This window comes from Mirounga leonina, unplaced genomic scaffold (genome assembly GCF_011800145.1).
Source record: "Mirounga leonina isolate KUSES-001 unplaced genomic scaffold, KU_Mleo_1.0 Mir_151, whole genome shotgun sequence".
In the NCBI taxonomy this organism is placed as follows: Eukaryota; Metazoa; Chordata; class Mammalia; order Carnivora; family Phocidae; genus Mirounga; species Mirounga leonina.
The window spans coordinates 1991657-2006918 of NW_023270377.1; the positions used below are offsets into that span (position 1 = coordinate 1991657).

General features: G+C 60.6%; 1 protein-coding gene across 3 annotated transcripts in view; it reads left to right on the forward strand.

Moving 5' to 3' along the window:
* The window catches only part of HDAC4 (histone deacetylase 4), a 276416-nt gene that overhangs the window by 235296 nt on the left and 25858 nt on the right, over window positions 1–15262 (forward strand). For all 3 annotated transcript variants that reach the window (XM_035006743.1, XM_035006742.1, XM_035006744.1), the window contains 6 exons: window positions 4046–4092; window positions 7849–7956; window positions 9975–10030; window positions 11218–11305; window positions 13085–13204; window positions 13975–14072. In XM_035006743.1, coding sequence (XP_034862634.1) covers window positions 4046–4092; window positions 7849–7956; window positions 9975–10030; window positions 11218–11305; window positions 13085–13204; window positions 13975–14072 — 517 coding nt within the window. The remainder of the gene's footprint in view (window positions 1–4045; window positions 4093–7848; window positions 7957–9974; window positions 10031–11217; window positions 11306–13084; window positions 13205–13974; window positions 14073–15262) is intronic.

A 15262-nucleotide genomic window follows, 5' to 3' on the forward strand; every position in this document is an offset into this window, starting at 1 on the left:
ACGCTAAAGAAAGTCCCATCAGATGCAGTCTCGGGAGTCGAGAGCCCCATGTTGGGAGGTAGATGCGGTCAGTCCCCTGGGAAGCAGAGCAACATGGGCAGGAGTCCGGAAGTGGGAAGAAGAGGAAGAGAATCAAAGGAGCATTCCTGGCATGCACGGGCTCCCAGGAAGAGCAAGAGGAAGGGAAGAGAACATCTTGGAGCAATCACGAGCCGGCCCCAGAACCACGGGGCGAGCCGCGCCACCCAGACCCTCCAAGGAGCCGAAGGGACAGATGTGGAATGGCGGGGACCAGGTGAGGTGTGCCAGATTCCAGGGTGAATGCCCCACGACACCAGTGCTGGGTGGAGGCTCATCCCGGCCTGCAGCTCTGACCCAGCCAGGAAGGGCGAGGAGGAGCAGGACCCTTCCTCCAGGCTCCGGAGGACACCCTTCTCCAGCGCAGAGCGAGGCTGAGAGGGTGGACGCAGGGCCGCCGGTGGGAGAGGGAGTCGCTGAGCGAGGAGGCTGCGTGCAGAAGGCCAGCACGGCGTGATCGGCGGGGCAGCCCGGTCCCCAGGGTCCTGCGGGATCCTCAGGGAAACGCCGCTCCTGCCAGGGTGGCACCTCAGCCCGTGGGCCCCGTGATGTCGTCAGCGCCACCAAGGCACAGAACCAGTTACCCCCGACGTGAGTGGTCGCCAGGAGCTGGCCGGACGGCCTCACGTCAGAGAGCAGGGTCTGCCGTCACAGAGGCTCCCGGCGTGGGTCCTGTCCCGAGCACACGGTGCGGCGTCTGTGGCCCACCCCCACTCTAAGTGGCGGGCTCTTCCCAGTTCAGCCCCTCCTGCCTCGTCGGCCGTCAGAGGCCATGTGTTGGAGGAGCCTCCACCGAGAGCCCTTTTGCACCTGCGTCCTCTGAACTTGAGAAGTTGGCCAGGGAAGGGATGATATGTTTCCATATCTCGGGTAGAGGTGGGCTCGAGCGAGCAGCAGAATGGACTCGGTCTCTGAGCTAGTTTCAAACTCGGCTGAAGACAGAGGATGACAAACGAGAGACAAGGCGCCCGTGGGGCCTTCAGGGAAGAGTGAGGCAGGTGCCGCCGGCAGGGCCCAGAGCTTTCGCAGAGGCTGACCCTTCGTCGGCACCTCCTGGGCCCAGGTCAATGATGGGGTTGCCTCTCCTCAGTCAGCCCGACATCACTGGGCCCCTGAGCCCCCGCTCCTATTTCTGGCCTCTTTGCTGAAATGTCTTCCCATTATCCTCGTCCCTATTTCTGCCCCACCCCGGATGCAGCTCTTTGAGTGTATTTCGTGTTCATTTCGTTGTTGTGAAGAATATGTTGTGTTTGTATAGTTTAGAGCAAAAATACCCTAAATCATTGCTTCCTCTTTTCTGCTAAACTTTGTGTTTAAAATCCTATTCCCGTGGCTACAAGGACACCTAACTGGTTACTTTCTCTGCCCTTGAGACCGGTTTTTAAACATCCGATGACTGTCCTAACCTGGAAGCCTATCGTCCGTCTGACTGGTCCACACGTAGTAAAGTTGGCGATGATCTCAGGTGTTGCTAACAACCCCAACTGGGCCTTTGAACACTACTGTGTGAGTTGCCCTCCTCTTTTTATGGAATCCACAAACTTCTAAGCCGTTCTCGAGAAGACCTGCATGGTCACTGAGGTGCCACTCAGCATGGCGCAGCTGGGCTCACGGGGGCTGCGCGGCCCAGACTTCGAGGTTCCCAGAGGTCTGGGTGTGTCGCCCGATGGCAGTCCCCTGGGAAGGGAGCCTGGTCAGATGGCCAAGCGGTGCCTGGAGGTGGCCGGGAAGGGTCGAGAGAAGAGCCCTGTACTCTGGGCACAGCACGAGGAGCCTCAGTAGGGACACACGAATGCCGGTGTCCCCACGCCACCGGCCGGGCCGGCCTCCCACCTGTCAGCCGCCGCCGTGATGGGAAAAGCATGGTGGCCCTTAACGCATCCGCCGTCACCACTGCCTGGACGGTTGTGATCTCACCTAGGTGACGTGGCCCCAAACCACAGGAGGCCGGAGGGGCCAGAGGCGAGCAGGTGACCAGGGATGCCGAGCCTGGCCACGGGCCTCAGAAGCTGTTTCCAGAACTGCTTCCCTGAGCAGAGCCCTGTGCTTCCCGCCCACCTGGGAGTGCGTGAAATCCTACCTTTTCTCACTATTTTGGTCTTTGGATAATGAGCCAAGCCAAAATATCTAGATGATTTATGTTTTTAACGTAGACCGTATTGGCTTTCATTTCAAAAATAGAAATGCAGTGTCTTTGCAGAAGCCCTTTTCCCTTGGACTTGGGCACACAGATGTGTCTGAACTCCTACGCACAGACCTGTGAGTTACCTGGGAGAAAGCGCCGTGTCCCTGTGTTGGGAAAGTCCGTGACTCGAGAAGAACCGGTCATGAGGCCAAGCCCAGCCCCAGCGGCCATGCAGGGCCATGTACGTTTGGAAGGCTGGGCCTGTCAGGGCCGCTCAGCGGCTTCAGTCAATGCCCTAGGCCGTTAGACGGGCCCCTTACAGGACATGGGGCAAAGCAGGACCACAAGAGGCTTGGCGTCCGTGCCCTCTCCTGCCCCAGGCCTGTTCCCGCAGCCCATCTTCTCCCTCCTGTTGGCTCCCCGCAGAGGGTCCCGGTGCAGACTGAGCAAGCCCCTCAGGGGCCACCCTCAGCATTCTGCCTGGCCAGCCCCCCACCCTCTCACAGGTCTCCGTATCGCCGGCTGTGGGCTAGCAGTGAGCACGAGGGAAGGAAGGCACACCTGCCCCCAGCCTCACAGGGGCTCCACCGAGAAGGTGTTTGACTAGAGCATGTGGCAGCAGGAGCCACGGATCACGACAGCAGCTGTCAGCGGGACATGGAGTGGAGGACAGCTGGGGAGCTGGGGAGGTGCAAGGAGAAGCAGGACGAGGGTAGACCTGGCACCCAGGCCTTTCCGAGGCAGCGGGGGAGGGGGGTGGCCCTGGTGAGGGTGCAGGCCGGAGCCTGGTGCATGACGTGGCCCCTGGTGGCTCGGGGCCTGGTGTGGTCCTCACCAGGAGTTGGGATGAGGCGGGCACAGGCCAGGTCCAGTGACCCCAGACCTGTTTTCTTCCTGGGCCCCAGGAGTGTGATTCCTGAGCAGGAGCCGGTGTTCTGAGTCAGGGAGAAGGTGTTGGGAGTGGCCTCTGAGCAGTGGGCACAGCCCTGCCGGGTCCAGAAAGCAGAGTCTGCAGGGGGCCTAAGGAACCTGCCAGGAGAGTCCGGGGGCCGCAGGGGCAAGGCGTAGGGGAGCAGGGAGTACGGCAGAGAAGCTCTACTGGGTCAGCCCTGGGCGGGGCGGTAGCCCCATGAACCAGGGTGTCACACTTGGCAGGAGCAGGGGGCTCTCCCTTGTGACAGGTGAGCTGTAGGCTGGGTGCCAGCCAGCACTGGATCACACCGAGGAAGACGACGGTCCCTGCTTTTGTCACCGGGGCACGGGGCTGAGCTCTTTGGGACGGGGAACTTGCCCCTGCGTCTCGGGCTGGGGAAGGCCTTCTGGACGGGCAGCTCCAGCACGGTGGTTTCTTAGCTGTGTGCCATCCAGGTGGACTCGGAATGTTTCCGAATGGGGCGGGGGCTGTCGCTCTTCACCTCCCCGGGAGAGCCCTCCGTGTCTAACGGGCACCGGGGGGCGTTAGGGCCGGCGGGGGGGCTCACTGGGGAGCCAGGTTCGTCAGCGGTGGGACGTGCTCGGGACGCAGCCTTTCGGGTTGTTCGTGGCACGTACGTGAGCTCGGGCTGGAAGGAGAGGCCCAGCTCTGGGGTCCGTGCCTCAGAACAGTGGCCGTGGCCGTGGAGAATCCCAGGTCTCCACAGGGGCCGTTCCCGCGTGGCCCAAGCTGCGCTGCCCCCGGGTGCTGCCCCCACAGCAGGCCACATGGGGATGCCTTGTTACCCCTGGAACCAGTTGGCCCCTCGGCACCTGGGTACCCCCCGTTCCCGGAGCCCACGCTGTGTTCCGTGTGGGCGGGACACCTGTGACCTCTCCCTCCTGACCTGGGCTGTCTTCTCCCTGCAGGCTCGCTAACATCGGTGTTCGTCAGGCTGCCCTGTGGGGGTGTCGGGGTAAGTGTCTCTTTAATGTGTAAATAACGCCCTGTTTGTTCCCGGAGTCCCAGGGGTCCCAGAAATCGCCGTCCTGTTTTCCGCCGCGCGGATAATTGCTGCCGGGTGTTGTCCCTAAACAGGGTCCAGCGGGTGGGGCTGGGCCGGGCTCGCACGTGTGACTTCAAAGGCCTGGGAGCCTGGGAGCATTGGGGAGGCCAGACTGGGGCACCCAGCTTGCTTCGGGAAGCAGGCCCTGGTGTGCAGGTCGGGGTCCCCCCTCACCTGCGGAGAAAGAGCCTGCTCATCCCTCAGGCCGGGAATCGGTCGTGCGGGTAGAACGGCGGTGTGGTCGCCGCGGGCCCCACCGGCCCGAAGCCCCAGCTGAAGCTCAGAACGTGCGAGCCTGGTGTTTATGGGCCACGGGACGTGTGCAGAGCTGCCAGCCGGGCTGCGCTTGCTGCTTCTACGGGCGCTAACGCCCTTCAGCAGACCCTCAGGAGAACCGGTGTCGTTCACACGGCTTTCCCTGACCCTGCTGTGGGCGCTGACCTACGAAGGGCGCTCCAGGCTGGACATGCACCCCCCCCGGCGCAGCGAAGCTCAGGTGTCCCCAGCCAGAGCTCCTTGTTAACGGAGAAGGGCTCCCGGGGCTCCTGTCGCCTTGGATGAGACAGGGGTGCGGGGTGAGAGCAGGCCCGGGGGCTGAGGGCAGGCCCGAGCCCCCCCCGGGGGCCTGCTGGCCGCCGAGGTTCTGGGGCGCAGGCGAGAGCGCGGCCGGCCAGACAGCGCGGGCAACAAAGCCGCCTGGGCTGGAACTGCGCAGCCGCAGAGTATGCGCCTAATTACAGATCGCAGGGCGAAGCTCAAGGTCTGGATTCTGTTATGGAAATGAAACAAAATTGTTTTCTTCCTGAGTCTTTACAATACTCGCTGCTTTGAAAATTATCCCGTCAGAAGGAGAATAAACGGCATTTACTCATACCCCCACCAAGCCCCCTAGAGTTATTTTATTTTGTATTGTAAGTAGGCTGCAATCTCCTAATTCGGGGCAAATTTTTGGCCAGACTTGAAACGGCTTGGATTCGGCTGCCCTGCAGCCAGTGTGCTGGGCAGGATTTATAATTTGCAAATGAAAGCCGAAGTCGGGCCTGGGGCCTGGAGCCAGGCAGCCCCCCACCCCACCCCAAGTGTGCGTCCAGAGCCGAGCCCCCGCCGGCTGACCAGCACCCACCTTCACATCCAGGCCCAGAAATACTCCAGAGCAGGGAGACGGCAGGAAATCCCACCAAGTCCAGCTGGGTAGAGAGGGAGCCTGTGGACTAATTAGTGGACCGTGTGAGCCACAGGGTGTTTCGGGGATGGTTCCCTCTCGATGGTTTTCCATCGTTACCTCTACAGGGAGGGCGGAGAAAACCAGTGCCCCTGTAGGTCCTCGGGGCGGGGGCTGCCCCCCCGGGGTGTCGGGAAAGCAGCGTGTGGGTGGGAGCATGGGCGCTCTGGGCAGTGACACAGGGAGGGAGAGCCTGCTCTGCTTTCCCTGAAAGTTACTTGGAATTAACATTTGGGGTGTGTGATGGTGTTTGAAAGTCACTTCCAAACTAATTTTTTCCTTAACCGTGCTAAGGAGAGGCTTTGAATCACTAACTTTTTTTCAAAGCAAATAAAAGAACCTGCTGTGGTCCCCAGTTTCCCCTTAAGGGGACTTGGTGTGGGTGAATTCTCCTCCCTGCCAGGGGTGTGGCCCCCTCGCCAGGGCTGTGCCCCCAGCTGCATGGCTTCCCAGGGGCCATGGGGTGCCCGGAATTGGCCACCCCCGGTGCCTCCCTTCTAAATCTCCGCAGGAACGGCCTCCATGTTTTCCTCTGCTGGTTCCTGGCTTTGCCGTGGGAAAGCAGGCGGCCGGCCTTTGCTCTTTGCTTTGGTTGCTGCGCCTACATCAGCGGTCATACTGCCACTCTGCTCCTCCCCAGAGCCTCGTGCCCCCGGAGCTCAGGGCTGTCCCCCAGCCATCCTGGGCCATCCAGCAGGGAGCTGGTGGCCAGCAGCTGGAGGACTCGGGCCCTCAAGCCGCGGGACATCTTGTTGGGGTCTCTGAGGACAGTGACAGCCTGGGACCTTGGTCCCTCACTCTGGGCAGGATGTCATGGGGCCTTTTCTGCCCTGGGGTCATGGACAGAGAGCCATCAAAGCATGTGGAGGGCTGTCCAGCCTCCCTCCCGGCTCTGCTTCCCTGGGCAGAAGACCCAAATCCTCACGTTCTGGGGAGAAAGCATCCAAGCGGTTTTGTGTAAACCACCTTCCGTCCTCAGGGGAGCGGCAGCTGATGGGACCCCCCCCTGCCACTGTCGCCCGAGGACTGTCACCTTCGATTTTAATGAGCGGGGTCTGCAGCTGAAGTAGCTGGCCCAGGACAGTTCTGTTTGAACGGTTACCTCCGTGAATAGCAGTCCAGTATTATTTACAACAGAAGCCGGGCTTTGAAAGTTGAATGTTAATGCTGCGGAGAGTCGGCAAAGTGCAGAGCGTTCTTGGGACATTTGGAAACTATTTAAAGCACACAGAGGTTTGGTCATTGAAAAGAATGGCCCTCAGAGAATAACACTCCTCCGGAAATGGCTTGAACCCCTCATAAATGTATTTTCAATCATCTTGCTTTGAAGATGAAGCTTCAAGCGTTCACTGCAGGAAATCCACCCGCCCCGCATAATGACCGGTGTCTGTCAGGTGGGCAGGGGCCCGTGGGCGCCTGGACGGACCTGAGTAGGCACACGTTTGGCTGCCTGGCCACTGCCTCTGGAGTCCCGGAGCGTTCAGCGCTCAGAGGAGGTTAACTTGGGAAGGACGGGCTCTCACATCCACTTGGCAGACACCGTGTTCCTGGGGACCGGCCTGTGCATGCACAGCTCCTCAGAACCTTCACTGGGCTGGGTGCGTCCCCACGCAGGGCATGTGAGCGTGGCCGAGGCTCCCGCTGCCCACAGCTGGAGATGGTGCCCAGGTGCCCTTGACCTGGCGCCCAGGGGCTGCGTGCTTCATCGGGCCTCCAGTCCTGCCCCGGCTGACTTGCAGAACGGGCTACTCTAATGCCCACAGTAGCTAGAGCTCTAAAAACATCTAATGAGCCCAAGTAAGCAAAGTAACCAGTACACAAACAGAAATTACCTGTGCCGTACACATTCCTCTGAGGTGGAACAGCCCCCCAGGCCGACACCCTGTCACCTGGGCAGAGCGGTGCCTGGCCCCCCAGGAGGGCCCCAGAGGCCAGCTCCTCCTCCCTCCCCCTGCTCCCACTCTGGTCGCTTGCGCTCTCATCCCACGTCTGGAGCAGCTCTTTAAAGTCAGCACGAGGTCAAGTCGTCCTGCGGGGAGACCCGATCCCCACTCTTCTTACGTGTCACCCCCCTGTACTTGCGGTGAAACCAGACAAGGGGCTTGGTGACCACGATGCCATTGCTCTGTGCCTCGCGTACATGGGGCACTTGAGGGGAGCAGTGAGTCCTCGGGAAGGGGTAGAGTCCACGCGAGTCTCTTTCCTGCTGCATTTATGGTTCTTTCCCTATTTAGTCATTTTTGGCGTATCTTCAAAAAAAGTGAGCTCAAACACGAGTTGGGGGTATTGCATAATCAGTAAGGAAGAGGCGAGCAGCTCTGTGCTGGGATCTCAGGCAGAGCCCACAGGCTTCGTGAGCCCCCAGCTGCACGGCCCCCGCAGGAGTTGGGGGGCAGGGGTGACGGCCGAGACATCGCCTCACGGCAGGACCCTTGTCTCTGCAGGTGGACAGCGACACCATATGGAACGAGGTGCACTCATCAGGTGCGGCCCGCCTGGCCGTGGGCTGCGTGATCGAGCTGGTCTTCAAGGTGGCCACGGGGGAGCTGAAGGTCGGTGAGGACCCTGCAGAAACGGGCCTGGAAAGGGACCTGCCAGGGGCTTCCTGGGCGGGGAGGGGGGACAGCCCCCTGTGGGTCCCTCTGGACGGGGGGACGGTGATGGGGAGGACAGCTCCTGTCCAGGGGCAAAGGCAGGCCCTGCTGATCCACGGGAGCACCTTCCGCAGTTGTAAAGCGCGGGATGGCTCAGCGGCTCTCGGAGATTTGGTCTTGGGAACACCTTACGCTCTTGCCCCTGCTGGGAGAACCCCAGGAGCTTTAGTGTACGTCATCAGCACTGACTGTATAGAGGGCAAAACCGAGAATTTGAAACTAACAGTAACGCCGGTGTCTGTGCACGAGCTGCCGTCCCCGACCCGCTGCCGCCTCCATCTCTGACGGCTCTTGGGTAGCAGCGCTTAACGGAACCTGGCCTGACACGGAGGTGGAGCTGGGGAGAGGGAGGGCGTCCGCACGGCCCTCGCAGATAACCGTGAAGGTTCTTCTCTGATGCTCCACCACCGCTCCACGCGGGGCAGTTCCTCGAAGGGTAGTGGCAGTGTGGACCCCGAATCCGTGGCGGTGAAGCCCGCTGGGCATAGCAGGCCGACGGGAGCCGATACGCACACCGGACTTCTGCAGCACAGCATCCTCCCGTTTGGCAATACGGGCTCCTGACGTACGCAGATCCTCCAGCAGCCCGACCCCTCCTGTTACACGGTGTCAGGAATCACTGATTTCTGAGACTGTTAATATCAGTGCACATCTCGTCAGGAGGGTCCTCTGAGGGTCGGGAGGAGCTCAGGATGCACGTCTTGGCAGCAAAGCTCAAGTCTGGCTCCCGACGACACCCGTGGGCTCGCCCCACACGCACTTGCCCGTCCTTCCCCTTTGTTCGCCTGAGGTGTTAGGAGGTGTTAGGGGGCGTGCGTTCACGGGTGGGGACTTAGGGAAATTGATCGCGGTTATGGCCGCAGCAGAGGTTGTCCCCTGGAACTGTGTTCCCCTGCAGACGTGTGCTGGGAAACACGCCAAGTGCCCGTGTGGCGGGCACTGCCGGATCCCTCCCCAGCACCGGCAGGCCACCGCGCTGCCCTAGCCCCGTGGTGCGGCTGTTGACACGGCGAGAAAGGCAGACCGAGTCAGGACTGTTGGGAGAACAGGCCCCTGGAGGGGCACGGGGACCCCCAGGGGTCTGCGGCCTGCACTCCCAGAACCGCTGTGCGGGGCCCATGTGCAGGGACGGGCTGGTTCGGCAGCACTGGGAATGCAGAAGGTGGGGCCCCCACATGCGTGTGTCCCTCGCCCTATCCCCCCCAGAGCTGGCCCTGCAGCAGGCTGAGCACCACTGCCCCGTCCTCAATGGTCAGCCAGCCCCAGGGGCTCTGTTCCCAGCCGTGACCACGCAGCTTCCTGCTGGGACAAGAGATGCCCACTGAACTTGTTGTCGTGGCAGGGGCTAGAGCAGTTTACAGACAGCTCCTGAAAACCTAAGTGGCTCAGAGGTCCTGGGGAGGGGCAGCTTCTCCAGCCTCTGAGCTACTTCTAACAAGTCAATGGGTCGCTCGTTTTCTGCAGCTCACATTAAGGCCAAACTCGGGCAGGAGCCCCTAGGTTGAACCCCTTGTGCTTTATCTACACCCAGGGTTCCCGTCTAGTGGCTTCCTGGGGATACTGGTCATGAGCAGAGGGGGACCCGGGGTTCCCCGTCCACTCCTACCCAGATCCCTGAGCTAAACAGCTCCAAGCCTTCTTGCCTGTGAGCCATCAAAGATAAAACATCAGGGCAGAATTCACCTTTTATCTTAGTAACCATGACAACCAGAGGATCTCTTTAACAGCAGGGACCCAGACGTCTTTGAAGTGCTTACAGCCGCCCTTCGTCCTGTCCCCGTCTGTGAGCCCAGATGCGGTGTGGCTCCGTGTCCTTGCGTGAGCCTGACCCTGCCAGCAGTCTGCTCTGTGCTCATTTTCTCACTGACATGAACCCTCTTCCTCCCTGTTTCTCCCCCGTCTGGTGTCGTGTGCAGAACGGCTTTGCCGTGGTCCGTCCTCCAGGACATCACGCGGAGGAGAGCACACCCATGTAAGTAGACACGTGGCCGTGGCGGGCAGGGGTGTGCCGGTTTCTGATTCAACTCCTCTCAAAGGGCTGGGCTGCACCTGAGTGAAAACATGGCCTCGAATAACTGTTGCATCTCCAGAGAAACGCGGAGACCTTCGCTGATTGCACCAGGAACCTGCAAGCGTCAGTCCCGAGAAGTCTTCTCAGCCTCCACTCTGTTGTAAAAAATTCGGTGGAGACTTAAATTGCACCAGAACAAGTGGCACTTCATTGTTCTAGAACATTCTGACCAAACCCCTCAGGTCATCGCCCATGTGGCTTTCCAGCTGACCTGCTTATGGTTTGGTACTACTGAGGCTGACCTCTCAAGGTCATGAGCACAGGGGCAAGCTATCTGGACCCCGTTTGGGGCTTTCTAGCCCTGAGTGTGCGCTCGTCTGAGGAGCTGACCAGGCAGCAAGTGTGGTGTGCAGATTGCCCCAGGGGCACCAGGGAGAAGCAGTGGCAGGTGGGGACCCCCTGGGACAGGGTTGCAGGGACCCGACTCCGGGCTCACCAGCTGTGCACCAAGTACCTGGGTGCCTGGGGGTGGGCTAGGCGTGGCTTCTCGTGGGACCTGGGAAACCAGTCCGGCAAGCAGGACGGGCGCCGTGGGAGGACGGGTGTCCCCTGCTGGGAGAGGTGGGAGAGGTGACGTCTGGGCTGTCCCCTGGAGTAGCAGTGGGTCGGACGGCAAAGCAAGGACCGTGCAGACGGACGGAGCCCGGCTGGGAATCCAGGAAGCGCAGGGAGGGGACGCCGGAGTCTGTTCAGGAGCAGCTAGAACGAGGCTGAGGAACCGCGGGCTGAACCCGCATTCTGAAGGAGCCTGGGCTTTGGCTCCCAGGCAGGCGGGAGCCCTCTGTCCTCTCCATCCGGACGTGAGGGCATCGGACCGTGGTCTGAGAAAGGAATCTCCTTCCCAGGGAGGAGGGAGTGCCCGTAAGCTCCTGAGAGGGGCTTCAGGTTAGACTGGGCTGTCTTCTCCTAGAAACCCTTGGGCTCAGTGACCCCATGACCCAGAACCGCCCATGCTGTTAGGAACAGGATCCTATGTGTTTCCTTCCTCTGAAGGCAATTTTCTAATTTTATCTAAGTTGTTGGATATTCTGGAGTGTGAAGACTGGTAAGAACCCGTCTTCTCCTTCTGTCTCTCCTCTCACCTACAGGGGCTTCTGCTACTTTAACTCCGTGGCCATCGCGGCCAAGCTTCTCCAGCAGAGGCTGGACGTGAGCAAGACCCTCATAGTGGACTGGGTAAGTGGGGCCTGTTCCCCGAGAGGGGCTGGGGGTGGGGAGCAGACAGCGTCCCGTGTGCAGAGTGGAGGTGGGCTTTCTGCTTTCATTGACATTGCATTTCGGGACCTTAACTTTCTGGAAACTACCCCAAATGCAGAAAATAAAAGCTCAAACCTGTCACGAGTCCACTTCACAGCCAATAGCCACTCCTGCCAATAGCTGGGTCCAGAAATGTCCGGAAATGTGCCTGTGGTTAAGAGCAACAATTGAAAGATGATCCTTGGCAAGACCTCATTGAGAGGCAGGTTTGGGCGGGGTGGAGGGGTGACGGCCGTGACCTCCCGCGTCCACCTAAGGGCGTGGGCCACCCTCTCCCACAGCTGGACATGGCGCCGTGCGTCTCAGTCCCTCCTGGTGGAGACGCCTTCCCACTTCGGCCTGGCGACCCCTTCATGCCGGCTTAGCCTCCTTCCCATTTTCCTACAGGTGGTGGTGCTTCTCACAGCCCCACTGCCCCAAGAGGGTAAACTCTAGCTTAAAAATGCTATGTATAGTATCTGAACTCCAAAAACAGTCACACAGCTTCTTACACTGGGGATGGACACCAAAGGGGTTCATTTTATTCTTTTTCCCTATTCTGTTTAGTACTTAAGATTTGATGATTGCTTTAAGGGGAAAGGAAAGCATATGCTCAGGGAGGATTATTGTATGTACTGCAGGGTCCTTCTCTGTTTGGGAAAAGAAACACCACACACAGCCCGGCATACCCAGTAAGCTCCCAGTACTGGCCCTGGTCACAGGGCCTTGAGATGGCTGAGGCCTGGGAGCACCAGGCAAAGCCACCCAGCATTGGCCCTCAGTGTGCCGGCACCTTTGTCCCCATGAGCCAGGTATCGAGTGGGGTACCGTTTATGAGCACGTGACTCACAGCGCCTCGGTCCAGCACACACGTGTGGCCAGGGTGCTTGGCGGAAGTCAGGGGTCATAGGGCTGCTCACCCCGGGCTCCCACCACTGCATTAAACACACGTGTGTGCAGGGCTGCCTCGGTTACGGAAAGCACCCATCGCGAGAGTCGTGTGTGTCCTCTCAGCCGAGGTGGTTTCTGGTTGGTGGGATCGGGTGTCTTTTACAACCCCTTATTTATGGCTGGCTTGCCACAGTGTCTCTACTGAGCGTAGATAACGTTTGTAAATGACAAACATACCAAGCAGTTCCCGGGGTTTAAAATAACTAACTCGCACGCAGCTCCTCACATTGTGCACACCGTGTGAAGCTGGCCACCTGTCCCCGTGGCCCTTTCCGGCCCTGACCAGAGACCCGTGCGTGGCCTCGGGCCTGGTGGAAGTCCAGCTGCCCCACGTTTGTGCTTTTCACATGTGGGCACGGTGATCAGGAGAAGCAGTCTGTCGTTGGCGCGTGGGGCCCGGGCCCCCCATGCTGTGTGCGCACCTGTCACTCCCAGCCCCGTGGGGTGGTCTCCTGCCGCACCCCGGTGTCTGGCACAGAGCTGCTACCTCACGTGGGCTTGAACTGAACAGCTGTGGTCAGCTCACTTCACACAGACGTGGCAGGGGCAAGAAGTTGATCAGATGGTTTTGTCTGGAAAATCATGGCCTCCGGGTAGGCCTAAAGCACCAGCCTCTTCATCTTTGCTGGAACCTGCAATATGCCGTGGTGCCGACGTGAGGAACCCCGGCTGGGGCACACCTGGGGCCCCTTCCTTCTGTCGCCTCGGCCCCGCTCCCTCCGGGCCCCACTGGAGGCATCTGCCGGCACTGACTCCCCACTCTTTCAGGACGTACACCACGGAAACGGGACCCAGCAGGCCTTCTACAACGACCCAAACGTCCTGTACATCTCCCTTCACCGCTATGACGATGGGAACTTCTTCCCGGGCAGTGGGGCTCCGGACGAGGTAAGCAGGGGCCGCCTGCCGGCGTGCAGGCCTGTCGGAGGGGCCGAGGCGGGGCTGCCATGGAGGTGAGAGCGGGGGACACCCAGCCCTGCACACACACAAGCAAGGGCTTCCTGCTCACATTCGCCCCAAGCGATTTCAGGCAATCGTCCTGTGGGTGCCCGCGGGCTTTATTTTGTCTGAGGTTCACGTGAAAGCCTGGACATGATTTCTGGCTCTAATCTAGGGAGACTGAGAGGAAGCATGGGGCACCCCCCACCTCCCAGTCCTCCAGGCCTGCGTTGCACGACTGAAACGCCTCCAGGCCACTGCTCACGCCCGTCCCTCGGGCAGGGCGCTGGTGCCCTCCTGTACCTGTCCAGGGCCACACGGCGGGGGGGATTGGCAGGCTCAGAGCCTTCGTGACAGCCGGTCCCCCAGCAGAGCCTGCCCTCACTGAACAAAGAGGCCCCAAACCCAGGGCAAAAGTGTCCTCAGACTCTGGGTCTTATTTCTCGGAAGGAAGCGGGGAAGGACGGCCTCATCCACGGACCTTTCTGGTTGCACTGTGTTGGCGTCTGCAGGGCCGTCTCCCCACATGGCCGGGCGACTCCCACGGCTCCCCCACGTGCGAGTGGCCGAGAGCCCCACATTCTGTGCCCACGCTCCACTGTGGAAGTCTGCGAGTCAGAGGCCGTGGGGTCATGCTGGCGAGCGCAGCCCCGGGCTCCGCTGCGGGGCACCAAGGGTCGGGCCAGGGCCCGTGATAGGAGTTTCTCTCTTCCACGCAGGTGGGCACAGGGCCGGGCGTGGGCTTCAACGTCAACATGGCTTTCACCGGCGGCCTTGACCCCCCCATGGGAGACGCGGAGTACTTGGCGGCCTTCAGGTGAGTGCCCTGGCTTCCTCTACCACGGGGCACGTACAAAGCAATCAGGAGTCCCACTCCCGCGCCCCCAGCTCCTGCTCGGTTTCCCTGATGCTCTCTGGCCTCGCTCTCCCTTCATGCACACACGCGGATGCGCCCGGGGCGGCCGCTCTAGCTCCCCTCCAGGTGCCCGGGAGACTCGGGCATTTGCGCAGCTTGGAGAGACAGGGCTCTGGGGTCTGGTGTTTCTCCTCGTGCGTTCTTCAAGCCGGAGGAGGGGTCTCCAACGCCGCCTTCTCACCTCCTGTCTGCAGCGGGCCGTCCTGGGCTTCACCTGAGAAGCAGGAACCCCCTGGGTTTCAATGGTAAGAAGGGGGCTGAGGCCCAGGTGAGGATCAGTGCCGCGCTCAGAAAACCTGAGGTTCACGGAGAGCGGCTGCTCAGCTCTGAGAGATTGGGCCGTCTCCTGATTTTCCTTCCAACAAACCCTTTGCGCGACAGAAGCCAGCCTTCCTCCGTGATCGCTGCAGCCTGAGGCCACTGCCCCGCTCTCCACCCGCTTTGCGCTGCTCTCTTCCACTAGGACAGAGCTGCGGGGTGATTTTCTGTATGCGCCGTGGTGACTGCGACTTTGATCTGGGCCACGTTGAAGTAATTCCCACAACCAAACATGGACTCTCCACAGTGCAGGCTTCCTGCCTCTTGCTTTAAATGGTGGCCTCCGCCGTCTCCCGAAAACGCCGTCTCTGGGTCCCAGGGCCCCCAGAGGAAAAGGGTGATGTCCGGTGGCAGAGCTTGACGGGCTCTTGCCTTTGTTAGAAAACCCTGTCAGTGCCTAGGACTTGGAGCCCCGTGAGGCTTCCGGCGAATTTTCCTCCTGCCTCGTTCTCGAACTCTGCTCTTAGCCTGCTTGATCTGAACACAAAGCACATGTGTGCAGGCGTGTGCTTGTGATGCATGTGGGTGTATGTGCGTGTCTGCGGATGCGTGTGCGCGTGTCTGTGGTTACCCGTGCGTGTGTCCCTGGTGGGCGTGACTCCGTCAGAGGACCCGTCTGTAAGTGTTGTGCTGCCTGCTCCGTGAGGAGCCTGCACGGGCCGCGGGACCCCTCCCAGCATCTCCTTGCTCATCTCCAAACTCAGAGTGGTTGCTGGGTCTGACCACACGTGTGGCTCTGTGGATGGACGTTCCCCTCCCAGCTGCTCAGTGGT